Source organism: Varanus komodoensis, unplaced genomic scaffold (genome assembly GCF_004798865.1).
Source record: "Varanus komodoensis strain SLA01 unplaced genomic scaffold, ASM479886v1 scaffold34_1, whole genome shotgun sequence".
In the NCBI taxonomy this organism is placed as follows: domain Eukaryota; kingdom Metazoa; phylum Chordata; class Lepidosauria; order Squamata; family Varanidae; genus Varanus; species Varanus komodoensis.
This window is the reverse complement of record NW_025335854.1, coordinates 9,551,580-9,576,016: the sequence shown is the minus strand read 5'-3', so window position 1 is coordinate 9,576,016 and position 24,437 is coordinate 9,551,580. Positions and strand designations below refer to the sequence as shown.

The following is a 24,437-nucleotide window of genomic DNA, read 5'->3' as shown; positions in this document are numbered from 1 at the left end:
GCTCTGTGTGTTGGACTGGAGCTCAGGAGAGCCAGGGTCTTGTCCCCATTTGACCAAGACATTTGCTGGGTGACTCTGGGCCAGTCACTGACTCGCAGCCTAACCTACCTCACAGGATTGTTGTTATGGGATGAAACTGAGCGATGTAAGGCACAAGGTGAAAAACGGTGGGGTAGAAGTCGATGCAATAAGAATTCTATTTCTGGCAAACTTATACTAGACTAGTGGTGGTCACGAAATACTGGTGCTTATGTCTGCATTTCCAGGTGTCATAATTTCTAACAAAAGTGCCTAGCAAAACTGAACAAAGAACAACCACCACAACAAATAGTGCTATACTTTATTTAGTACTGGATAAAAAGCTGAGTAAATACGTTGAACCTTATCCGAATATGACTTGTACATTCGGTTTCTGTACACTTCAAAACAAGAATTCCTGTATTCCAGCAAACAATAATTCCCTAAAACTTCAAACAAGTCTATTATGAAGTAAGATCCACTTGGAAATTCTCCTTCCAGGGCCCCATGAAAAAAATGTGGTGCATAGACACCTCATTCCTTTCAATGGGGTTTGTGTTGGAGAAGTTCCAAGAACCTTCTGTCCATCAAGATTAGATATGATTCTGTAGTAATAACAGAGGGATATAATGAGTATCAATACACTACCAATAAGGTGTAACTTGTAATAATAAATGCAGGCTAAATATATAACTTAACTGGAAATAAAGCTTTCACTGACCCACTATCTCTGCAGCAGGCTCCAAAATGAAAATAAATCAGCATTGCTTTCCCTGATTTGCATTGCAGGAAAACCACACAGGGTGTGTGTGTGTTACAAAACTGCATTTTTCAGCCCTTTTGGAAGAGTAGGTTTGGCAGACCATGTTTACAGCAGTTTACAGTCGACTAGCCTCATGGTTCCTTGTCTGAAATGTGCCTAAACAGAGATTACATGTTCTCATTTGTGGTGGTGTAATTAAAGAATGGCACCAATTTGTCAAGAACAAAAGCTGGGTAGGCCCCCTAAGCCAGGCATGTGCGAGAGGCGAGAGCGAAGCGCTGGAGCGCCAGCTTTCCCTGCCTGCAGTGCGCTGGCTTATCGCTCCACTCAGCCTCTGGCTTCCAACCCCTCTGCCTGCCACATGATGGATCGGGAGGAACGCCAAGGGACGGGTAGCCAGTCCTATCTGGCAGGACGTGGGGACGGAGTCTCTCCTCCTCCCTCCCTCTCTCAATGAGGTGGTGCAGAATACAGTTTTGGCAGCCGGTAAACGGATTATTAGGCAAACATTTTTGCTGCGCACAACCACCCAGCTTGCGTGAAACAACCCTGTACACAAAGGTTTATTGTGCACTTGTGATCTCTCACTTGGGGAAGTTGGAAGGGGCTGTTCGAGACGTCATTATCCTCCCGTGCCTTTTTGCAGAGTTTATTTTAGAGCGAGGAGAGCACAGTATTAAATGTCAAACTGGAAGAAAAACCACAGGTGGCCTTGCAAATCCTTCAGCAATACCACCAACACCGCCATGTGCCTGGTGTACTCGGAGAAGCAGTTCTTACCACCCCACCCCACTGCCTTGCCATACACGCAACAGGAGATGCCTGGGTGTCTGGTGGGAAGACCAGTGACCCCACTGCATGAGCGGGTGACCGTCGAAGCGCAATCTCTGTGTGCTACAGGCCTGCCAGAGCGCCCCCCTAACCCTGCACGTTCACACCTGTCACCTTTCTGTTTACTTAACCTGGCCAGCCTGTTCAAGGCAGCTTCGGTTCAGAGGGCCTGTCCAAGGCATCTCATTAGAGTGGAACGTACCTTTTCTTTATGGTGTTGTGACCTGTAGCCAATCCCTTTCCTGTCCATATCAAAGTATCCAATCACCTTCCTGTGTGTTGTATTCCCTCCCCTTTTGTGTATTCTATATAACCCTAAGGAAATTAACATGGCGTGTTCCTATTTAGGCACCCATGGATCCATGCCTCTGAATTGCGGATCAGTGTGACACTGGTTACCTGAATTTATAGAACTCTGTCTTTCTATAAATTCAGGTAACCAGTGTCACACCGATCCCAGATTTGGTGTTCTCTAACACCAAATCTGGGAAAAACCCGGTGTGAACCACGCACAATGAAAACGGGTTAAAAACGGAAGAGGCCGCCTCGGCGAAACCCTCGTGTGCATTATGCCCCAGTTCAGGGAACCGTTCCCTGCCTTTGACACCTCCAGATCTTTGGAGAAACAGATGGGCAGCTTCCCATGCTTACAGGCTTGCGTTTGGCCCCGTGCGCTGAATCTGGCTGCACAGCTGTCGTCCTGGGGTGGAAACTGTGAGGCAAGAGCTAAGCTTTTTATTTTCGTACAGCTAAGATGGTACTGGAGGATCAGATCCGATGCCAGGGGCCTAAGGGTTGCTCTTTGCCAGGTGTGTAGAATAAAACATTATGGGATGGTGCTTGGAAGGGCAGGGGCGAACTTGTCTGAGCCCAGTGAGTACAATTGTCTGTTAAGCCATGTTCTTTGCACTGGATCCATCCCTGAAGATTTTAGAGCTTCCCCTGAAATGCAACTGAAAACCTGAAAATTCAAACTGAACTTTAAGAACTAGCACAGTGCGGATGGAGGGGCATCACGGATATATAAAGACTGCTGATCAATGCTTTGAACCTTACAGGCCTTAATTTGTTTTCCATTTCTTCTGTTCACATCAAAGTAATGGGATTTTGGTAAATGCCAGCAGAATTTCTACTCAAGAAGCAGTGAAATTATCGGAGTCTTTGTAACAGTATATCAGCTTCAGTTACTTTGCTTATAAAAAAGGGGATGAGTTATAAATAGTGAGCTATGCCATGGTGTTATGATAAGAATTAATCAAACAGAACATAGGTTTGGGCAGGCTAGAGATGAATATTTATTTGTGTAGTATAGGCACCTTTCAACTTGAGATTGTAGTGAGACCAAAGATTATCTTTGCAACACATAACCAGATATTTTCTTTGGCCAGGACTGGGTTTAAGTTGTGAAGGTTCCATGCACATTTGGTGGGAAATAGTTCTAACTTTATCCCAAAATACAACATTATTGACCCTGTGAGTACTCATCCATGGAGTCTAATGAGAACTGAGGGAGTATTTTGAAGCAAAAATCAAACCTAGGGAAACTATGCTTTTTAATAAACCAAAGCTTATAAGAAAAATAACCATTCCTGCCACAACTCTCAGTGTTTTATATTTTCTTTTCATCCTGAATTTAAAAGGGGTTAGTAACTGATTATTGTATTTTGTTTTTAATGCATATAGACCTGGAGTTCATTTTGTTATCTTTAAAATTGCCAAACTTTTAGAATTCTGGAAAACAACAAAAATGTTACATAAATAAATAATGTTCATTTCAAAAACTATCTTTACAAAAACAACTGGGGCTATATTTAACCCTTTCCTCTAAGAAATCCAATCTTCCCTGTACCTGAAGCAGTTCAACAGACAACAGCTCACCACAAGGCGGAAATCTAACATGCAATGCTCCAGTCCATAGCAAGACAATGGAACAAACGACATTAAACAGGATCAGACAGTGGTCATAATAAGACAAATTGGTGCTATTCACACAGTTTCCTACCAGCACGGATCCAAATGGGTTTGTGTGTGTGCGCTTGTGTGTTGTTCTGGTCAGATACTCTGAATCGTGGGGATTGGGGCCCTCTTCCCACGATTGGTACTGTCCAGAGTTTGTATCTACATGCTTGGATTGCAACAGGATATTTACTGGAAGAGCACCGATTGGGGATGTAGAATTTAGTTTCCTTCAGCTGTGTTTAGATGCTCTTCCTGTCTGCGTTGATGCAGTCTAAACAGGAGTGCCGGGAGGATGGTGTTTACATGCATCTTGATCGCATTTTCGTCTGAAGGTCAAGGTTTTGGGTCATGTTGGTGAGCCTGCTACAGAGAGAGCTAAAAGGATAACACTTCACCGCAAGTATTTTCATCGCCATTCAGAAAAGAGCACTCGAGGAGCACGGCGTGGAGCTGTGCTAGGCACTGGGTCCATGCAGGGCCGCTGGAGAAGCTACAACCCCAATACATCTAGCGCAGGACAGGGCAGTAGGTAAGAGGCTGGGTGGCTCCACAAACCGTGCAGAGAAAGTTTCAGGCAGACTCTGCACCCATCCATCTCCAAGGCTTTTTCGGTGTCCCTGTTTTAAAAATGGTGGGATCTACCAATCTCTCCCCTTAACACTAACACCGCAAAATACGTTTGAAAACCATCGGCCACTACCTAAAAGGGATCACTTGCTCCTTAGCTTTCCTCAGGGTACAGTGGGCTTGCACAACTTGGGACCCGTCAAGCCGTGTGCAGCCGAAGAGGCGCCTGGTGCCTGCCCGGTTCTGCGGACTGGCCGGCCCGCAAACACGGGTGGCTGGAAAGCACCTCGCCAGCGCCACACAGGGCCGGTGGGACGCATTCGCCCGGGGGGGGCCGCAAATCGTGCAGGCCTGGAGCACCGGTGCATTCCTCACTTTCCAGGAGATTAACCTTCATAATAACAAGGGCAACGACACTAATTTATCATTATTAATATTATTATTGGGCGTCTACTGCCCCTGCTCCCAACGGAGCCCCGAATGGCTCTTCAGCTGCTTAGCGTTCATCAGCGGATTGCCCTAGATTAAAGTGACAGATAATGCTTTGCCAAACTTTAATTTCATAATGCTGAGACATAAACCTAAACTGACTGCCAAGCGTGGGCAGATTAAGGGGCGTCAATTTCATCTGGTCTGGATGCTCCCTGATGTATCAGGCGCAGTTATTTATTAGGCTGGCTTGGTTCCCTGCGATATATTGAATGGAAGCTCTCCTCCAGCAATGGCGCATTCAGACACCGTATTCACCAGATGAAGTCACGGAGGCCATCGGGTCTTGCAGGAAGAGTTCTGATCTGGTAACATGTGAGCTTCAATGAAAGTTTCACGTCAAAAGGGAGCACCGCGTGGTTTTTACGGGTCGACACACATTCCTTGTCCTTTCTTAAGATTATCCTCCTCTTTGATGCCATTGTGCTGTTGTGACCATCCATGTGGCTACAAAGTCATAAAATGACTCAAACCAAATTTTACTGGGTGTTTTACGCCTACCTTAAGAGGCAGCAGAGCAGCTTGTGCAGCTGGGACGCTTTTCTCTATAGGACTCATTGCATTTTTAAAAGACACGACACCCTACCAACCTTTGCTTATTTACCTCTGGCTCTGTGCAGCCACTGGTTAACCTGCAGCGGGGGCACGTTGCGTGGCTCCTAGTGTTTGTGGGATGTGATGCTGGGCTTTCTCCCCTAAGTCCTCTTAGGGGAGGAAGTTCCAGGGCACCGAATACACTGCACTTTCTGTCCTCAGGTCTGGCCTGCTCAGGTCTCAGGTAAGCCGATCCAGAGCCCATTTGGCCTCCTGTGTATCAAAAGTCAACCCCAGTTGAGCCAGGAATGCCTCTCTTAATCCTTTCTGCAGCACTGATTTTAATGGGACGGGTAGGACGGAAACAGGGACAGAAAGAGAAGCAGAGTCGCCAGGACGGAGCAACAGAGACACCGAAACAGTACAGGCAGAACGCTTAACCACGCACCCACTGAGCCTTCAGAGCTTGGATACGCGTGACGCAAAGCAGCAGCCGGGCTAATAATGCAAGCGGATAACTGGAGCAAGCCATGGCCCTACTGGCGGGGCGGGAACGCCAATGCCTCGCACAGCTCTGCCGTGCCGCTACTTCACTAACTCCTGAAATATGCTGGAACGCACAAATCTGGGAAGCGAATCCTTCTCCATCAGCATGAAGACCCTCTTCTGGGCCAAGTCGAAGGTGCTCACGGAGGGCTCCACCAGGTTCTTCAGGGTCACAGACTTGGTGAAGTGGTCGATGTTCACCTGGTGAGAGGGAGGCAAGCGGTCGGAACTGCAGGGCGTTGTGCAAGGGGCCACGTGCTTTGTGCCCGCATGGATTGCGGGATGGCCAGCCTCCCGCCAGAAGGCACTCGTGTCAGTAGCCACCACATGCAAGAAGCCTAGAAAAGTCTGTCTGTATATTACAGCTGAACTGAATGTACATCCAACATCTAGGACACCAATCCAAAAAAGCGAAGTTTTTTAATTTCTAGGGATAAACATGCCTTGACTTCCAGATTTTGAATTTTTGCTACAAACGGTAGAATGTGTGAGGTTGCCATTTTTGTCCACTGCGACCAGCTTTGTCTCCGATGCCTCCAGACGAGGCTCTTTTCGTCTCCTTGCCCTGGTTCATTCATAGATGTCTACCAGATGTGGGGGGTGGAGTGCCAGGGGGCGGACTCACCCACTCGCAATCCTCCTGTGTTTTCCCACCTTTTATTTTATTTTATTTATTTTATTTTATTTTATTTAAGACCTGCTAGGGAAAGGCCCCACAACTGCTGCACAAGGCCCAGCTGGGAGTGCCAGGAGCCGTCCACCTAGAGACACCTGGCGTCTCGGAACATGTGACCCATTTGGCAGAGAACGCCTGGGAGCGAACGGGGCCTGCTGCCCTTCGGTGAAGCTATGGTGCCCTCCATGGCAAACTGCACGGCACGGACCATGGGCAGCATCTGGCAGTGTCCCACTGTTAGTACGAGGGGTCTTCGGAAAGTTTCCACACTTTTATGTTTTCTATTTTACAAATAGTTGATATATTTTGTGCTGATGGCATTAAAAAGTTGGTACAACGCTGGGAAAAATGCATCACAAAGGAAGGCGACGGTGTGGAAAAGGGATGCACTTTGTTTTTGAAGTTTTGAACAAACAGAGTTCAAAAAGTGCGGAAACTTTACGAAGAACCCTCATGTATCCAAATCTGAACTTGAACATTTGGGCAAATATGCGGGAAATCATAAATGTTGAACTGGGGCAAAGTTCTGTTGCAAGACTAATTTAGAGACTGCATTTATTCTGTGCAATCACAGGTGCAAAAGCAGAGGAGGCTGCCCTGTTTTGCCAAAACACCGAGCCACGACGTGATGTGGTCGAGAGATGCGCCAGAGAGTTGCACTCTGCATCCTCTCCCTGAGGGACTGCCTGGCCCAAGTGACACTGTGAACTCAGGCCACCCCGCTGGCATTTTCCCCACAATGAGCAGCACTGTATTTCCATTTAAATTATAGTAATTATTGCTAAATTTGTATCTCTATATATAGAGATCAGGGTATGTAAATTTTATGTAAATCTGTCCTTTTTAACTATGCATTTTAAGTAGTCATTGCCATTGAACAACCAGGAGCTACTCCTCCAAAGGTCCCCCCCCCCCGCCAGCATTACCTTGGAGGGGTTGCTCATGAGTTGCCACCCCTTTTTTAATTTAGTATGATAAAATGCACAAATAATTGTGTAATAATTGGCACTGCATTTAATTGCAGGTTAACCGTGGGTTACTTAACTGTATCTACTGTCCAGGTTCAGAGGTCTTGCAGCGACCTGTGATTGGCCTCCCTGAGGCTGGAATATTCAAAATGGCTACGGAACGCACTGGAGCAAAACCTGGGTTCATCAACCCATGATTGAGCACCGTTACTCATGAACCTTTGTGACCGCCATCTTTCCTCACCTCTTTCGGAGCCTCACTTTGGATAAATTCCTCATAGATTTTCTTGGCCTTTTCGGCCATTTTAGCAGGCAACTTGGTCTTCTTATAGTCTTCACAAGCAATCCAGAACTCGATGTTCTCCTCACTGAACTCGGACCGGAGGAAGCTCTGGAAGCTGGCAAGTCCGTCTGCACAGAGGGGAAAAAGGGAGAAGTCTGGCTTTTAGGATTATGGATTGACTGCACGGCCTATTTGGTTGAGAGTCCTTGTCTGACATGGGGAGCGATAACCCTGCTATGTTTTCCTTATCCAAGGACTGTGAGCCACACTGAGATTTTGAGAATAGATTCTGCGAAATGGAAATCAAATAGGAAAGAGAAGCTGAGGCAGAACTGTGTTGTTCCAGCGCAGCAAACATGACGTGATGCCAAAAGTAACAACAGTGGACACTAATCACAGCATCCTAAAAGGTGCAACTGCTAACATAAATTATGAGGACAGGCATAAACTACTCCAGCCCAATGCCAATAGTATTAGCTGGTCAGCTGAGTCTCCCAAGGAAACCAGCCAAAGTTTTTATTTATATTATTATCTATAGATAATTTGAAGCATTTGATCTCCAAAGGGACTCCCACAGCAACTTACAGAAGATACCAACATTTTTAAAAATAGCGATAATAAAAAATGCAGTGTAGTGGCCAGCAGGGCAGCCGTGTGTTCATGTTACAACAGGATGAAGAATACCAGATCTAAATGCCTGAGGAATGGAAAGCTCTTCACTGAGCTGAAACCAAGTGAGACTTAGCACTGGGCAGCCCTCACTGAGGAGAGAGTCAGGCACCGCCACCAAAAAGTCCCCATCTCTGGGCCCCACCCTCCTCGCTTCCCCTGGCTAAAGAAGGGCTTAATCTTTGTGCACCTGGCCATGAAGGTGCCCAGGTCCCGAGCCAGTCAAGCCTCGAGGCCCCAATCCCCTCCCTTGCGGTTTTCCATTTAAGCCAGACTTGGACTGGGCGGCCTCGCCAATGGAGTGAGCCTTGAGATAGAGGACTGCCCCCGCTGTCTAAAGCAGGACACATGCCTCCCATGCGGAGCAGACTTGGGCAGGTCCTGCGCACACCCTTGTGTATGCTCGCCAGAAGGCCCGGCTCACGTGCGGCTATCGGTGTGGGGGGCAGCGGGGTGCCCCTTCCCCATGCTGCCGCGGAATCGCCTCTCCCACCCTGCTCCGCTGGCGAATGCAATGCCATTGAATCCGTACGCCCTCCAATGGTACTTGATGCCTCCATGATGGCCTCTGCTTTCTAATCAAAAATATCGCTAAATATTGCTAACTTGATGGCTGCGTCGTGTCACGCCACTGAACAGTCACCGAGTCACCTCACGCCCTGACGTTGCTCAGGCACCGCTATTCCGGCGGCACGAGAATTTCTCTGCAGACTTACAAGGATTTTGGAGGAGCTTCTCCAGAGAGTTGCGCCACTGCCATGCCTCCTCCGGAGAAGGTCTGAGACAAAGGGAATAAATACACATTAGTATAAGCAAACCCTCACTGATAAATGAGATCTTGTAGCAAAGCGAGGATGTCCGCGGGGAAACAAGGATTTAGCATTCAGAGCATTCCTGCACATTGTAACAGCCTTCTAAGGTAGGCCGATGTCATTGTCCCCCTTTTAGAGATGGGAAGACTGATGCTGATAGAAGTCGTGTTCCGCCTAAGCCCATCTCAAGAGTTCATGGCCGAAGGGAGGGTCTTGCTCAGAGCTCAGATGGGCAATTGGATCTCTTGTCTCCTTAAATATTTGTAATAAGCAACCCCATGGCAGGGGATTTGGGCTTCAGCTGCACCATTGGGCAAAACATGGGCACTCACAGGATTGCTTGGGCAGGACTGGTCCTCACTTGATGACAGCCTGAGTGGTGTGGAGGTTAAGGGGGTGGGACTGGGACTCAGGTGACCTGGGTTCTAGTCCCCACCTGGCCATGGAGCCAACTGGGTGACTCTCAGCCCAGCCTACCTCACAGGGTTGCCGTTGTGGGGATAAGATTAAGAGCAGGAAGAGGAGAAGGCTGTAAGCTGCTCTGAGTTCATCAGGAAAAAACAGGACAGAAATCTAACTGATAAATGACCTTCTCGCGCAGTGATCCAGATTCCATTCCACCCTCCTTCCAACTCAGGTCCTCGGATTCTGTGCAAAAAACCCAGATGCTGAGGGTGGGACCACCAGTCCTCTTAGCATGGGCCAGCCCTGGGGGTCTTTCTCCCCCACCAGGTCTCCGAGGGGTCTTCTTGCCCTGGCCCCTCCCCAGGTCCTGCATTTTCCTGCTTGAGGCGGCCAGGGCCTTCAGCAAGGCACATTCCACGGATCCCGGGGGCCAGGACGGGTGTCAAGGGACCCCACATCAGGGAAGGAACTCAAAGCGAGGCTGCCGCTCGCTGCAGAAGCCCTGTGCGGTGGGCCAGGGTTGGCAGTCTCTCCTGGCACCCTGACGTATTTGTGACCTGGTGCCGTGGTTGCTCCTCTTCGCACGGGCGCTGTGAGCATCTCACACAGCCTTTTGACTGGCAAGGGGGCCAGCTCGTCCTGCGTGAAGCCAGGGGAAGCGGGTGGCGAGCGATCCTTCCCCATCCACATCCCCGGGGTATTTACTCTCTCAGCCTCTGCATCAGAAGGCTGCGATCTTTCCCCACTCCCACTGCAGCTCTGGGCTCAGCGGCCCGTTCCCACGCTCTCCTAAGGGATGTTGTGAATAACTCCCTTTGTCTCAGGCGGGACATACCAGAGAGTTCTCACAGCAAAGTGGATAATGATTATCTGATTTTGCTCAGACTTTGCGGACTTGAATTTAAGAGATTAATTTAAGACAAGAGGCTATAAAGAGGCTGGAAGCACAGCTGACTCGATGCCCAGGAGGGGGAAGGGAGGGCATGTATCATCTAGCGTCTGTCTGTCTGTCTGTCTGTCTGTCTGATTTATATCGTATCAACCAATAGCCAAGGCATGTGGGTACAGACTTGGCTGGTCCAAAGAGGCTCCGTGGATGTTTGGCTGTGCATTTTGCAGGCAGCATCCTTGCTTACTTGTGAGGAGACATGCAGAAGCCTGCTCTTGCTTGCTTCTGGGTTGGCGTGATTTTGCTTGGCTTGACCTTGCCCGTCCTACCTTTGGCTCCAGCCACAAGAGTTGCCCATTTTCAAACAGACCGAAAGCTGAAGCCGCTTTCCCAGCCCGCCGATTGGCACTGAAACAACCAGCAGCGTGGTCTGCAAAATGGAGGACTGAATGTGGATCGAGGGAGTCCGGAGGCTGGAAGGAGGACTTCCGAGTTGGCACGTCTGCCAGGGCCCTGGGTAAAAAGCGCTCTCTCCAGGCGCTTCCATCTCCGATCTGTAAAACTGGAATGCTACCTTACAAGCTTGGTGTGAAAACACACACAGCAAACTTGTAGAACACTTTGACTGGGGAAAGCTTAGCATGTAGCACAACCAGGTGTGTGCAGCCACACAAACATACTTGGGGAGGTAGAAGTTTTGTTGAACTGGACCCTGATTCACCTTTGTCCCATCACTTTAAAAAAGCAAATCTTTTATTTCAGGTTAGACAGAAAAGTTCCTTCATGCTTAAAGTACCAAAGAAATGTTTCATTGGATGAACATCCAACACTTGGATGAAATAGCTAAAAGCAAGGCGGACGGCCTGCCCAACGTGGCGACGGGGGTGCAGAGGAAGAAGAAACTGGTTCTGCATGGAGAAGGACGCCGATGCATTTTCTGAGGAGCAATATGGATGGAAGCAGGATTCGTCCCGCAGCAGCAGAGCCACACGGCTCCCGTTTGTATGTACGTGACATTTATGCACATCCCCAGGGAAGGCAATCCAGCAAAGTTCACTCTTTTCCATCCTCAGAGCTCACCCGTTTCAGGCCATTAATGCGATGCCTGACATCTCACTGGGAGACGGAATGCACGTCGAGCCCGAAGAGATGGGGACGGTCCCTGCAGGGGCAGGCAGAGTCCCAAGGACTGGCTTTCCTGCCGCACCCCCTGGGAAGGCAGCTGGGCAGGCCGCAGATCGGCGGGACGCGTCCTCCGGAAGCCCGTGCGCGGGGTCAGAGGGTGCAGCGTGTGTTGTTCCCAAGTGGATGCGCCCCTCCGGCTCCTTTCCCCCTCTTGCTTCCTGGAGCCACGCACAAGACGGAGGTGTGCGGTTCTGATCCAAATGGCTTGTGTGAGCTCGATGCAACTTTTGGCACTGAGGGACAGCCTGCGCTTGAACCCCTTCCGTCCGTGCAGCCAGGGAATTCACTCAGCCCACAGTTTTTGCAGGTGGAGCACACACCAGCCAACGCCACGTATCTGACAATGTCTGTTTGTGTGCCCCACACGTACCATTCCGAAGAAAATATATTAATATTTAACTTTAATATAGTTAACATTTGATTTTAAGAGATGGGAGCTGGATTCAGTAAATGCAGTTTTGATTGGTCTGGGAAGCATCAGACTCGGATAACCGGGGGTTTCTAGCTTCATGAAAAAGAGCAGTTGGAAAATGACTATTGGGAATTAAAGATTAAGTCAGGGAATTGGTGGTCCATCAGTGAGGGAAAATGTCTGTTGTCTGGAGCGGGTGGTGTGACTGAAGGACGTGAGAAAACTGAGGCAGAAATGAACAGTTAAGGGCTGAAAATTAAACTATTTCTTCTTGGGGAGATAACTGTAAGTGGCTTTAAGTGCTGAAATAAGGAGTAGGTGGTCTTGTTGGACCACGAGGCTGCCCTACGATCTTGCCAAAAAAAGACTAAATGAGTGGGCATTAAAATCTGGAAAAACTGCCCAAGCAGCCAACTGAGCCCAGGGCTACGGCAGAGCTTTGACACCGAAGGAACCTGTACCCAAGAGCTGGGCCTGCTTATGGGTGAATTGTTGTTTTGTTTTATTCTACTTGTTTTTATTCTAAGCTGTCCTGAGATGCTAGTGGTAGATGGGTGGAAAGGTTTTAAACAATAAATACATAAATAAAATAAATTCGGCTGGGGTGAATTTGGACTGAGGTAGGGAGGCCATTAAAAGGCTTACACTGGCAACTGCATCTCTGGAGTCCTTTCAAGCTGGCAGGAGGCAGTCTTTGGAAATCCCCAAGTACGCCTTCATGGACAACACCACCGTCGCTCAAGAGGCCATCTCACCTCCAGGGCTGGTGCCCCGCTCATGCCAAGGCCTCTTGCGCCAGGCGACGGCGAACATTTCGGAACCGACTGATGGCTGCTGGAAAGGGCCAGCTGGTGGGCGTCTAGAGGAAGGGGGGACCGGAAGGCCAAACAGGTGGCTTGACTGCACAAGAAGCCCCATTTGTGGGATCGCCCAGCGAAGGAGCAACCTTCCTCTGGCCTTCCTCTGGCCGTGCTCCTGGCGGCCGGATCTGCGTGGTGTCCCTGGCGCCTTCGGAGGGGCTGCAGCGCCCAGGACAAAGCCACGAGGAGCGCTGGCGGAGAGCTCGTCCTGCGCCGGTCACAAAGCGGGACGGCCGCAGGCCACTGAGGCAGAAGCGCAGTCTCCTTTCTGACGGATCGTTTTCCTCTCTTTCTCTTTCCTGAGGGGCCTTCTGAATGCCACGCTCTTTTTCGCTCCTTCCTCATCTGCCGACCTTTGCGCCAGGAGTGACTGCGCTAGCCCAGACATCTCGGTTGTGTTGGACAACTGTGTCCAACTCTGCCAACATGCGCAAAACATGTGCCCTGAATAACCAGGGCTGTGTGTGTGGCTTGGAGCACAAAATTCAAGTCAATGAGAATTGCATTTATGTCTTACATTTATATCCCACCTTTTTTTCCAAGGGACTTGAAGTGGTTTATATAATCTCCCTCCTCTTCCCACTCTTATCCTCACAACAACCCTGCAAGGTAGGTTAGGCTGAAAGCCACTAACAGGCCCAAAGCAACCCATGAGGGCTAGAACCTGGATCTCCCCAATCCCACTCCAACACTCTAAACACTGCACTATACTGCCTCTGCTTTCATTGCAAAAAAAGAAAGTTTTATCACTTGCATTTTCAATGGCACGCTTGAACGTTTGAGACTAATGCCTGTTAAAATATTGCAAAACCAGAGGGGCAGCCTAATATTATTGTGTGAAACCAACATCTGCAGCTCTGCCTGATGAACGAAATCAGAATAGATTGTGAGAATGGTTGCATTTTAAAATCAATGGTGCCAATGCGAGAGAGGCAGGGCTTAACCCCCTCTCGGTTTCCCTGATGTGCAAGGATGCAGAATTGCGGATGGGGCAGTCCTGCCCATTTTGAAAGAGGCTGCCCCCCTTGACCTCCCTTCCTCTAGCAGGGGCAGTGCACAACAGACAGGCCTCCAGCGAGATAAAGCAAAGGAGATGAAAAGCTTCACAGCGAAGGAGGAGTGCACGTCTTAATTTGCTCTAAATGGCTTTCGAAAGGGCAAGTGCATTATGATCTCTCTAATTTGTCTCTAATGATCGTTAAAATTGGACTAATGACAACAGCACCAATCGCAATGCAATCTGCAGATCAGCCCATCTGCAGAACCTTCGCTAGGTATAATTGGAAACAGGCTCGAGGCTCGGAAAAGCAAGCCAAGGGCGCTTCCCCTCCCGGACGAGGCGCTCTTTCCCTGACAGCATCAGATGCTACTGGTGTGCGCTTTGTTCCAGTTCCTGGAACTGATTTGTCTTCAGCACAAATGGGAGGCTGTTTTCTCACAGATAAAAAGGACAATGATTAATGTGCGGGGTTGGCCTGCGGCCGCACTCCACACACGGTTCCAGAACAAATCAGACGGAACCGTCCCCTTCATATGCAGCCCCGATGCATCCCCTCGCCACGGATACCATGTATGAGTGGTTTTCTCTGCACATGCTCTATGGAACTCTCCTTCAAGATACCTTTGAGGTTTTACAGATAAGGTTTGTGTCAATCTCACAAACTGGAATCCTGCGACAAACACTGAGAATCAGGGAGTAATTTCTGGACTGATTTTGTTTTCCCTTTGGTAAATTGACCTTAACCTGCCTAACCGTGAATGCTTAATTTCCCCCTTGAACACTCATTTCTAAACACTGTTCATTTCAGCACTAACCCACCAGTGGCAGCAAAGGAAAAGCATGTGCTGCAGCTTTCTGAATGCTTCTTCCCACCGTACGGGGGAGTGTGGGAAAAGTAGTCTAGTGGCTACAGTGGTATATTTGGACCAGGGTCAAATCCTTGCAAAGCCTTGAACTTCACCTTGGGTAAATTAGATCACAGGGTTTTTGTGGGGAAAAAGTGGAAAGGAAATAGTTTGTCCCAAGAAGGATACAAATGAAATATTTTTTCCCCCAGGACTGACCCCTGTGCAAGTAGCAGCAGCTTGCCATATGAAAATGTTGAAGGCGAAATGGAATTCTCTCCCTGCCAAGTCTGCAGCAGGCCAGGGCACCGGGAGAGGCGCAGGCGCAGGCTGGTTAAAACGGTGGTTGCCCCAGGTATTCAGTCACACCAGAAAGTACTTTTTAGGGGAACGGAGGTGCCAGAAGAGGGGCAGCCAAGCCTCTGTCCGGCTGCGCGTGCCTGCAGTGAGGTGACAATACACAAGGGGAGACCTGTCTGCAGCTCATGGCGCTGCGCTCCCTTGCAGCTCTTCCAGCGCTTGTGCTTGTGCACAAGTTCTCTTTTTCCTTTGAAAGTGGCATGGTGAGAAATGGCCCTCGGAAAAATGGGAAAACCACCCCACCCGCAAGCGGGGGGGGGGGCAGTGCCGGTGCAAGCCACTGCTTCAAGAGCATCTCTGAAAAGGAGCGGTCGGCGCGTGCTTACTTCTGGGCCTTGGCTGGCTTCTCCGGCTTCTCTGGGTGAGGGATGATCAGGTCAACGGCCGAATCGGGCTTCTGGAGCAAGATGCCCAATTTGGTCTTGATTTCCTTGGCTCTGGAGGGAAAGAGAATGAGGAGAGACGTGAGCACAGTTGCCACAGGGTGTGAAACAGTCTAGGCTGTTTCCTGACGTTTATGACAAGTACATTGAAGCCCTCTTCTTCCTACAGTCTGGGATCATAGAAGCGTAGAATACTAGAGTCGGAAGGGGCCAGAAGGCCATCGGGTCCACCCCACTGCTGTTGCAGGACACGGGGTCACACCCTCCTGCTCAGAGGGCTGTCCCATTTCTTTTTGAATGTCTCCAGTGTGGGAGAGCCCCCCATCCCTCCAGGCAGCTGGATTAGCATCATGGTGCCAGTTCAGGGGACTTTAAAGCAGCTGTCCCTAAACTGGTGCCCACCAAATCTGTTAGACTGCAACTCCGACTGCTTTCATGGTAAACCAGGAGTTTAAAAGCGGAAAGCAGGTCTCTGTTTATTTGCAATAGATTTGCAAGATTGCTGCCTCTCAATGGCTTAACAATAGCACCAACAAACACTTTCATACCCAAGTATTCAGCTGAAATGAGGGGAACTTGAACTCGGAATTCTGAAACCTATCTTTTGCATTAGTGAATCTAGGAGTTGAAGGAAAGGAAAGGAAAGGAAAGGAAAGGAAAGGAAAGGAAAGGAGACCCTGAAAGCCCGGATGCTGACCCCTCCCATAATCCACCCCAGATATTCATAAAGTGTGGTATATACCTTCCTGGAACGAGGGTTTGGGCAACAATATTGCTGCCTTCCAATCTAGTCTGGAGCCAGTTCGCAGCGGTGGTTATGAACTCTAAAGCTTTCAAGAGCACTTCCTTCCAGAGGGACCTGTTGCATAGGTCCCAGAAGCCCTGGCCAGAGAGACACACTCAGTGGGGCAAGGGGGCCGCATGCTCTGGGGCTGCATGCAGGTGGTTTATTTATTGGGTTTTTATCCCCCACACTGGCCGATGAGGCTCCCTGAGATGACCTCCTCCTTCCTGGTCCCTTGGTGGGCTCTTTTGCCCTGTGAAGACCTTTCCATTCTGGCACGCACGTAACCTTCTCAGCTGCTGATGCTTTGTCAACCTGACTGGCTTTTTATCGGTTTCTCTTTGATAATGGTTTGTAAGAATGGTGCAAATATCAACAACTCTTGTAGAAAATGCAATTAAAGTAACAGCACAAGCTGCAGGCCAGCTCCCACCTCACCAATGATCTCTCTTGCTCCTGAGTAAGCATGCAGAGGTCAGGTTGCAAAAGAGGTACAGCTGTTGTGCTCCATGGTTTATTTAAACTTAGGGGTGCAGCCACAATATCTTAATGTACTTTCAGTTTTTAAATGGGGAACAGCAGTGATGAAATAAAAGACAAGCACAGAAAATAGTTTTCACCCGTTCCTGAGAATATAAAATTGCCTTGTCTGATCAGTTCAAAGTTTGTTTTTTTTTTAAATCCCATTATTTATATTCTGCTACTGTGTCTCTCGTGGGGGCTTCAACACCCACCTTCTAAAATGCATGCATTTGTTTGTTTCTTTAAATCCCTGCAAGACATTCTGGAAAGTCCCTGTGGTGAATTTTGTGCTTCCCTGTATTTGATGTTGATTTTGTTTTTATCATTTTGTATTCCTTTTTTTGTTCTTCTAATGTAAACTGCCCCAGGAACTTCGTTTTGCCAAGCAGCATACAAATATCCATCATCTAGCTATACAAATAAAAAGTCAGAGAGCTTTTATTTGTCTTTTCAGGCATCTTAACGACAATGTAACAAAGGATGCAATGTATAAAGGTCCCCTCAGAACGCTTCTCCTGCAGTTATCTATCCAGCTACATTTTTTCTTTCCCTTCTGTTTCTGTAGACAGGAAATCCAAGTTCTCAAGACTGACCGCTCTGCTCTTCACTCTCCAGGCCAAGCTTTCCAAGTCATGGCCTTGCCCATCAGCGTCCTTGGAGCACGTCAGCAGCTGTGAGGCTGTTTCCGTGGCCAGCGGTTCCAAGAATCCCCTCCGCAGCCCTGAGAAAAGCCTTCCTCGTAGGCCAAAGGGTGGCCGAGTCCCCATGCTCCCTCTTGACCGAGGTGTCTCTTGAGCGAGGGGCCTCCCGTTGCAACTGCACAGCCGAGAGAGACCGGAGCGGTGCCTCCCGCGGCCCCAGAATGAGAAAGAAAACTCTGTCTAGGAAGCCACGCAGCACAGCAGCAAGCAGCGGCCAAGCCGGGCACGCCACTGGCTTCCGAAGCCTGGATGAATGCGGCGGATTTTAGCAGGCAGTTAAATCGCTTCAGATGTCTGGCGGGCGGCTGCAGCTGCCTTTCATTTTCACTCTGGCGCATGTGGGAGGCTTAACCCAAATCCAAATAGGCCCCCTATGTGCCATGCCCGTGGCCGAATCCAGACTGGGGTCCCAACCTCCTCAGAGGGAAAATGAAAAAATGAAAAAAAAAATGCCTGCTAGACATTTAAAGAAGTGTGTGCAGTTCTTTCCATCTCCCCACAGAAGGCTCCATCTCCGGTCCCTGGGTCATCCTTGTTGCCCTCCTCTGAACCTTTTCCAGGCTCTGAAACCACGAGCTTTCTCTTGGAAGCCAGTAGGAAATGAAATGACTTTGTATCGGATCCGATTCTCATTGAGGGCAGAACTATGCATGATGTTCATTACATGGAGGCTATTAACGCGCACAGTTTCACCATTCGAAAGCCACGGTGATGGGGCAGGTGTAGGAGCGGAATTGGAGTGCAGTAGAGGGGAATTAATCATTCCAGCAGGCCTTAGTCCCAAGGAAACTGGTCCGGGTCCCAGGAAGGAAGCTCCCAACGGGGGAAAACGGATAACCCCAGAACTAGTCAATCTGTGGAGCCCATGAAGTTGCGGTTAACTTCCCAAAAACCCAAGGTTTCTCAGCCTCTTACCTATTCCAGCCCTGCAGTGTTGGTTACAATCAAGGCACACTTGCCACTGACTGGGAATCAGTAAAGAATGTATTGATTACTAGTGAGTCCTCATTCAGAGGAGCCTGCAGGCTCTCTCCTCTGCTTCCCAAGCATTTCCAAAACCTTTTATAGGTTTTGAAGGTTTATCTGGAAATGGCAGAATGAGTGGAATGAACAGCTTGGGGTTTTTTGCAATTCCATTATTCCACCTTCTAGCTGTACACTGGAACGTGTTTCCAGAAAGGCAGATAAAGATCCATGTGCCCCTGGAAAGAAAACACGCGCAAAAGAGCTGATCCTGCACGGACTCTGGAAGCTGAAGCCGCACGCACATTAAATGCCTCATGCACAGCAGCCCAGACTCTTCAGTCTGTGCGCCCTGAGTGACAAACAGCCGTGGCACAAACTGCAGGTCTGTGGAAGTCTCAGCTTTGCACGCTCCCTGCCTCCAACAGCCAGCAGAGTCATGTAAATGGGATTAACAGTTTATTGCATAGCAGCAAGTCTACAATGCTGCCAAACGTTAGACCATAAATTAGTGTCCAGACAAAAGCCAAATAGTAAAAGAAGAAAGGGGAATGCAAATATCCTAACTTCACATATGCTCTGGTGGAGTTTGAATTGAAGATGTCTGAACTGGAAAGGTATCTTGGGACTGAGGTAGGTAGCCCAGTGAAAACGGTGACCCATTGTGTGGCTGCTGTGGAAAAGGCAAAGTCCGTGTTGTGGATCATTAGTAAAAATAAACACTGGCAATATTATAATGCCTTTCTGTAGTGGGAACATACCTGGAATACTGTACCGCTCTGGTCCCTACACCTCTAAAAGGACATTGCAGGCCAGAAAAAAGTAGAAAAGAGCCACTGAAATTTTCAAGGTCCTGAACCAACCTTGAAAACCTTTCTGTGAAGAAAACCCACCTTTCTGTTGCAAAGTCTGGCACGTGAAGGGAGACAGGAAGAGACACACAACTTTCTGCACCATATCAAGGGGATATAATACTCGGGGGAAGCTGATGTGTGGAACATTCTGGAGGGATTAAAGAAAGGGCTGCACTTTTTCACACCATCCATTGTTAAACCGTGGAATTTGCAATTGCAGAACATGTCAGTGGTCAGCAACCTGGGCGGCTTGGAAAGAGATTAGTGCGACTCAAAGGGAACAGGGCAGTCCGTGGCGACTGTTTGTGGGGTCTGTGCTGGAGGCACTAGTCCTCCAAGGAGCAGCTGCTTGCAGCCACGAGCAGGGCTGTGCGCCTCGCGCCCTCCCTTGGCTGCCTAAGCGCAAACCGTGTTTTTGTTGTGACCCATCTGCTCACCTCACATGCTGAAAGGCAACTGTCAAAGAAGTACTGAAAGGGTTCTGTTTGTCCATCATCAGGTGATGAAATCACACTTTCAAATATGGCTCATTCCATGGCCCGGAAGCTCTCCAGACAGCAGGACAGTCTGTGCAACATTCATTAGCGCTCATTTAAAAAAATATTATCATTTGCAGGAGTCAGTCCCATGAATTGGGATTCAGGCAAAAATAATTGGCAGATAAGTTTTTAAAAATACTTGAACGAATTGGTGGTTCTTCCTCCCCATTTTATATGTACTTTTGCATATTCTTATTTCCTGGGCCCTGTTTTGGGAACAGCTGGTGCCATTCATGAAAAACAATGCATGACCCTGATGGAATAGCATGGCCCTCTTTCCTTCTTCCTGTGGGTTTTGTGAAATTATATCTTTGGATTTGACCAGCGATATAATAGGACTGGAACCCAGGGAACTGGCAGAGACAGAAGCTTTAGATTTGTTCTGTTACCTTGGGACAGATTTTCAGCAGGGCTTTTGATTCGCGGCATTTATGCCTGTACCTTGTTATGTTTTTGTTGGGCTGTTTTTCCATTTAATCAGATCCTATGATGAAAACCAGGCTTTTTCTCAGACTGATAATGCTTTGCCATGTGGGCTTTATGTTTGGGACCATTCTTGTTTATTTTATTCCGTGATGATTTATCACAATGTTCCTGTCGTCAAGGCCAATGGCTAATAAAACCGCGCTACACCAAGGCTTTGTTTTCTTTAATGTCTGCATCACCAGGAACACAAACAGGTTGCATCCAGAGTTGCTATCAAATGAAAGTGGAACTGAAGGATGGGGAGCGTCCAGTGTTGACAGAGAGCAGGTGTGGGAGTGAGGGGGATTAGTAAAAGCATTAACTCCCCTGGTCCTGCTGTGCGCTGATGTGATAAACAGGTGCCTGGCTGCAAGGCTTCAGACTGCACCCTGCAGGTGGAGGCAGCAAATATTCTCCCGGATGAAATAAAATAAAAGTACTGTAATATCCCTTCCCTCAGTTCTTCCGTATCTTTGAGACTCAGTCTTCCCCTTTGTTTTCACAACCTCACAGGGTTGTTGTTGTGGGGATAAGATGGAGGAAGAGATGTAAGCTGCCTTGAGCCCCTTGTAGGTAAAAGGCAGGATATAAATCGAAAAATAAAAAAAATAAAAAATAAATAAGTTTGGATCCTGATAGGTTAACTGCAGGAAGTTGGTGGAAGGAGATTTCTGGCCACAGGTGAGCACCTGTGCCTGTTCAAGAGCCTTCCTGGAGGGTCACGGACTTCTGCTGAAGAACATGGGGAGGGGGGCTGCCGGGGAGGAGGGAATCCCTCAGATTTAGCTCGGGTACCAAGATGCTAGTGTACAGATGCTCCCAGAGGAAGCCCTTGGGGTCCCTTGGCAACCCCCGTCGCGTATTTCAACTCACATTTTTCAGGTGGGTCTGCAGGTGGCCACAGGAGGGGGTAAAGGAAGAGGAAACGTTCTTCTGTAAATTTCCTTCAGTTAATGTTGTTTTCAAGCCAATATCTACTTTGCTGGCATTTTATTGGGTTCAATTTTTCCCATAAAAATGTTTACAAAGTTAAAATTTAAAGATTTTGTTGTTCCATGCCATCAAGCTGCCTCCAACTGCAGGATGCAAGCCCTCCAAAGCAGCCTTTTCCCTGACGGCCCTGCGGTTCAGACATTGTCTGTAAACATTTCAAAAGTTCTGAAAAACAGATTATCTGAGCTTACAAAACTGCAGGAGGAAATGTAAAAAAAAGTGTTTTCTAAATGGCTGGGATAAGTATATTCTGAAGCTGGAGTATTTGTTGTACAGCTCAGTGGCTAAAGTACCGCCAACCAGCATAACTGGCTGGGGATGCTGGGAGTGGTAGTCCAACACAGCTGTGTAGCACTGGGTTGGAGAAGGCGCATTAATGCATATGAGCAGAAATATCTCTGCTCCGCCACAGCTAAGCAGGTGTCCTTCAGGACGCCTCAGCTCTGCGGGCGACGGGGCAGTATACAAACGTGACGGACCGACCGACCGACCGACCGGCGCAGCGTTCCCCCCACTCTGGGGAAGCAACAACATTCACTGCGTCAGTAAAGGGGAGACTTTTCAGCATAAGGCATGGGAGACACGAATTCTTCACCTGCAATTTGCCACTCTCCACCTGACAGCCTGATTTCTGCAATGGGTTTGCAGAAATTATATGTGAATTTTTACCAGAAATCAAATATGAAAAAGATCACAGAACAACCGAGGAAATACTGGAATACTACAAATGGTCCATGACATCATTTTGATTCCTTCTTAAAACGTTAGTGAACCAATGATGGCAATTCCAGAGAAGTCTGTCTGACTCACTCTTTCTCTCGCCACCTTGTCAAGTGAAGTATTTAAATGCTTCTGATAAAGCCAAAGCCCACGCAGGCCAACCCCGATTGCTAAACTTTCTTCAGACAAGTATTCCATATCCCATGGGTCTTCAAACTAAGGCCCGTGGGCCGGATCTGGCCCGCCATGCCCATTTAACTGGCCCGCCCCACCGGTTTTGCACTCGCTGGGCAGGCGCACAGCTTGCTCACGAGGAGATTGTTTTGGAGCAAGCCGGTGCCTCGCCCCGCACACCCCCCCATCTCCACCTTGCCTCACATGCACGTGCCCCCCCTCACCAGCCCCCCCCATGGCACCACCTTGGCGGCCTGTGCCCACCGCTGGCACACGTCAATTGGCCCCCTTTAGAAAAAGTTTGGGGACCCCTGCCATATCCCATGGAGTTAGCATCTCGTCTACCTCACCGTGTAGAACGGTTCTGTCACACAGGGCAAACCAATGTACCCCTTTTCACGCAATCGATCCTGCATGAAAACCTTGCTTAGAAATCTCGCCTTATGTCAGCAGTGCCCTGCTGAGCCAAGGAGGAAGCAAGCCCAGAGCCTGGTTTTCCCAGGATACTTAATGAAATCTGTCCCTGGAAACTGAAAGGCAGGTTCTCGAGACAGACAGATTTGTAAGGTTTGCAAAGCCCCTTTTGCTGAAAAAGTCCATACCAAAGTTTTGCTTCCCAGGTTTAATAACCGGGACCTACAGCAGAACGTCGTGACATGGAAGGCTTTCCAGGACTGCAGTCAGAAGTTCCTTTTTCAGAATCCCTTTTCCATTCCCCTCCAGTCCCCTCAGTTGAGGTTTCATTCCACCCCATCCATACAGCCTCTCAGAATTCGATGGCTTAGTTCTCATGGGGTTGGGGGGATTGCATGGGGTGGGAGAGAAGGAACTTCTTCGGGAAGCCCTGGGCTTTTCCCCAAACCTGGTACCTCCCTCTTGCATGTTCTCACTTCACAAGGATTTACACTCAGAAATGGGTTAGCTATTATTATATAGGATCTTTCGCATGATGAACGTTCGGAGCATTTCCTACCAAGGTATCAGTCAGCCTTAACAATACCCTGTAAAAGTGTTAAGGTTATTTCAAATAACCTTCCCGAGGGTTTTGAGAAATTATCTGTTCACCAACTGGGGTATAGACTGGATGGATGGATTCAACCAGTAGTATAAAATCTCAGAAAAAGAAAATAGGCAAACCAGAAGTACCACTAAATAAGAAGGCTTAACCTCCAATGAGTTTTGTCATCTTAATCCAAAGAGATAGCAAAATGTTGCTTTTGTTAGGACTCTGTCGTCATTATCGCCTACCTATAAGTCTTTCTATTATCATCTCATGTGCTAATTGTTGAGCTGTCTGGCTAAATGTAACTACTCAGATATTCACCTTGCGATTGTGACCCATGCTTATATTTTGGGTGGCTGACTGAGGGCTGAAGAAAAGGTATGTTCCGAAGGTCGCCTGGCAAGCTCAGCCTGAGGAACAAGCTACAGGTCTCAGTGGCCAACCCATGTGCTGAGTCAGGCCTGCCACCAAACCCACATAAAATGAGAAGGGTGAGAGAGAGAGAGTTAAAGTATGGGGTAACTGTGCCCCACCGTCTCCCCCAAAACTGTTGTCTAAGCCCTTTCCCCCCTCACTCTGGTGATTCGAGAATGGGTGTAAAACCCACCGGGAGAAAAACAGCTTTTAAATTGGAATTAAGGAGGAAACGCGTGGCCAGAGGAGAGCTGAGTTCACGTTTCCTACCTGTGCACTTTCAGAAATCACCCCTGCCAGTGGGGAGTGTACAAGACCAGGCACGACTAAGACCATCTGTTTGCCGTCACTTCTCTGACACTTGCGTCTGCCAACAGCACTCGCAACAAGAATGTCGCCTCGATCAGTCCAAACCTGATTCATCTTTCTGGTCACAGACATCCCCAGGAATCAGCTGCTCCACTGACCATCCTTTTCTGTTCTACCTGGCTTAGATTTTCCCCTCCCATCTGATCCTGGCTTCAGACCCAGGGCACAGTCTGCTGGACAGTTCCCTGCACAGTCCCTCCTGGAATGAATGGAGTAGAATGCTTCCTACTTGGATGCTCAGAATATCTATTTCCTCTCTCTGCTAAAGCATCGCACTCCTCAGAGATGCTGCCGGGTTACTCCTCTGCCTGCCGCCTCACTGATTTCCCGCTTTGGAAGAAACATCGGCGCGCCCTCACCTTTCCAGGCATGTGTGCGGCAAAGCTGCTAATCCTTTGCACATCTTGGCGTGTGGTTCCGGCGCCTGTGATGCCAAGCAGGTCGTGAGCACGAGGGCTGAGGCTGTGTGGAATGCAGCCTGC

General features: G+C 48.7%; 1 protein-coding gene across 1 annotated transcript; it reads right to left on the bottom strand.

Annotated features, from left to right (window-relative positions):
* Nucleotides 1-326: 326 nt before the first annotated feature.
* On the bottom strand, nt 327-24,437 carry RGS5 (regulator of G protein signaling 5). Its single transcript, XM_044439281.1, has 5 exons — nt 24,315-24,437; nt 15,398-15,508; nt 9,020-9,081; nt 7,596-7,762; nt 327-5,908 (listed from the first exon to the last, which is right to left on the bottom strand). The coding sequence occupies exons 1-5, from the start codon at nt 24,356-24,358 to the stop codon at nt 5,747-5,749; spliced, it is 546 nt and encodes a 181-aa protein (XP_044295216.1). The 5' UTR covers nt 24,359-24,437; the 3' UTR covers nt 327-5,746.